The following is a 2,076-nucleotide window of genomic DNA, read 5'->3' as shown; positions in this document are numbered from 1 at the left end:
AAAGGAAAAAAGAGGAAGAGGATAAATGCGAAAATACTGGGTTTAGAAGACAAGGGGACTAATAAGGCTAGTTGATCCACATTGAATATATTTGAGATTTATTCATCATTTACCTTGCATTCGTCAATCAAAGGATATAAACAAATGTTCTGAAGGGAATTATGGACTTCAAGAAAAAGCAACGGCAAAAGTTGTATCAGACTACAAGATATGATTACGTAATGTACAATTCACTCACAAATTTATAAAATCATTCTCTGGCAAAAAGTACTACTCAAGAAGTAGTACTTACACGGAGAAGTCGGTGTTAGAAAAAGGATTTGTAAGACTATGAGCATCTGCCTTATAGACTCTGTCATCAACGCTGACCCCAAGCACATAGACAATGGGATTGTTGAGGAAGCTGCTTCCTCTGCAAGTCACATAACTGGGAAATCAAGGGCACCGTGGAATCTTTTAATCTCAGAACTGTTCATGTTTATAGGACCCAAATCAGGCCAAGCCACACAGTACAATACCACACCTTTGTTTAGCTTAATTTTTAAAACCTTATAACCTCTATGTTGGATTAGAGTCAAAGAGAATTATTTTTATAGACATCTACATAGTGTGTGTGACCTTAAAGTACAGTCCTCATGCATAAATACATACAAGGGTCCAAACTTGGTGTGGACATGTTGTAATCATATTAATATCACCAATTTTTAGCTGGGGTATTGGAAGAGAAAGGATATAGGAACACAGAGAAGATAGTCTTTTCTTTCCAATCAGTTATAATAGATTAGTCAGATCTAATAGCTTGGCAACTGATCAGTTTCTTCAGAGCTTCTTTAACCTCCCGATTCCTGAGACAGTAAATGAAAGGATTGAGGGCTGGGGTGACAATGGCATAGAAGATGGAAATGACTTTGTTCATGTTGAAGGCGTGAATAGCGCGGGGTCGGGCATACATGAAAATAGTGGCTGAGTAGAAGATGGTGACCACCACGAAGTGGGAAGCACAGGTGGAAAGGGCTTTTTGCTTTCCTGTTGGCATGCGTAGCACAGTGGCCAGGATGCATCCATACGACAGAGCAGTGATTGATAAGGGAAAGAGGAAGATGATCAGAGCCAAGACAAAGTCCACCAATTCTGCAACAGACATGTCTGTGCAGGAGAGATTAAGTACTGGAGAGATGTCACAGAAGAAGTGGTTGATGACATTGGGACCACAGAAACTCAGACGAGAGATGAAGTAGATCTTTGCCAAAGAGATGCCAAAGCCAATGACCCAGGAACCAAGAGCCAGGCGGAAACAGAGCCCATGGCTCATGATGGTGGGGTAGTGCAACGGGCGGCAGATGGCCACATACCGGTCATAGGCCATGGCAGCCAGAAGAACACATTCCGTACACATAAGTGCAATGAAGAAGTAAAGCTGTATCATACAGTGGGTGAAGGAGATGCTGTTACTCAAGGACCAGAAGCTGAACAGAAGCTTGGGCACAGTCACAGAGATGTACCAGGTCTCCAGAAAAGACAAGTTGGCCAGGAAGAAATACATAGGCTTGTGCAGTGGCCGGTTCTGCTGCACCAGTAGGATGATGATCACGTTTTCAGTCACAGTCAGAATATAGGCCACAAGAAACATCAGGAACACTGCTGCTCGCATGCTCAAGCTCCCAGGAAACCCCACCAGAATGAAATGGGTGACTTGTGTCTGGTTCTCCAAATCCATATCAAACACACAGGATTTAGCTCTTCTGAGAGAAAAAAATCATTTGGTCAGAGTCCATGGTCTGTTAAACATCTTTCATTCCTGCCTTCTTTGCATACCAACAGCAGCAACAGTTGCTTATTAACAGCATATTATTAATTAGATAGATGCGTGTGACATAATTATCATATACCAAACCCTATCCCAATTTCCTACATAGCATTTTTACCTGTACCCTCTTACTTTATTTTAATGATGAGTTATTAGAGAGCTGTTAAGTTCACTTCTATGTTCTCGCCGAGAGGAGGAAAAGGATTGTATTCAAGTCTAAGCCTAAAGTCGTGTGCTGTCTAATATCCTCCAGTGCCTCCACAAATACC

At 41.8% G+C, this 2,076-nt stretch overlaps 1 protein-coding gene across 1 annotated transcript; it reads right to left on the bottom strand.

The window, feature by feature from the left end:
* Window positions 1–781: 781 nt before the first annotated feature.
* On the bottom strand, window positions 782–1,717 carry Or6b1 (olfactory receptor family 6 subfamily B member 1). Its single transcript, XM_075953736.1, has one exon. It carries the CDS (start codon window positions 1,715–1,717, stop codon window positions 782–784), a length of 936 nt encoding a protein of 311 aa, XP_075809851.1.
* Between the last annotated feature and the right edge of the window lie 359 nt (window positions 1,718–2,076).

This window comes from Microtus pennsylvanicus, chromosome 19 (assembly GCF_037038515.1).
Source record: "Microtus pennsylvanicus isolate mMicPen1 chromosome 19, mMicPen1.hap1, whole genome shotgun sequence".
Classification (NCBI taxonomy): domain Eukaryota; kingdom Metazoa; phylum Chordata; class Mammalia; order Rodentia; family Cricetidae; genus Microtus; species Microtus pennsylvanicus.
This window is presented reverse-complemented; position numbering and strand designations above follow the sequence as displayed.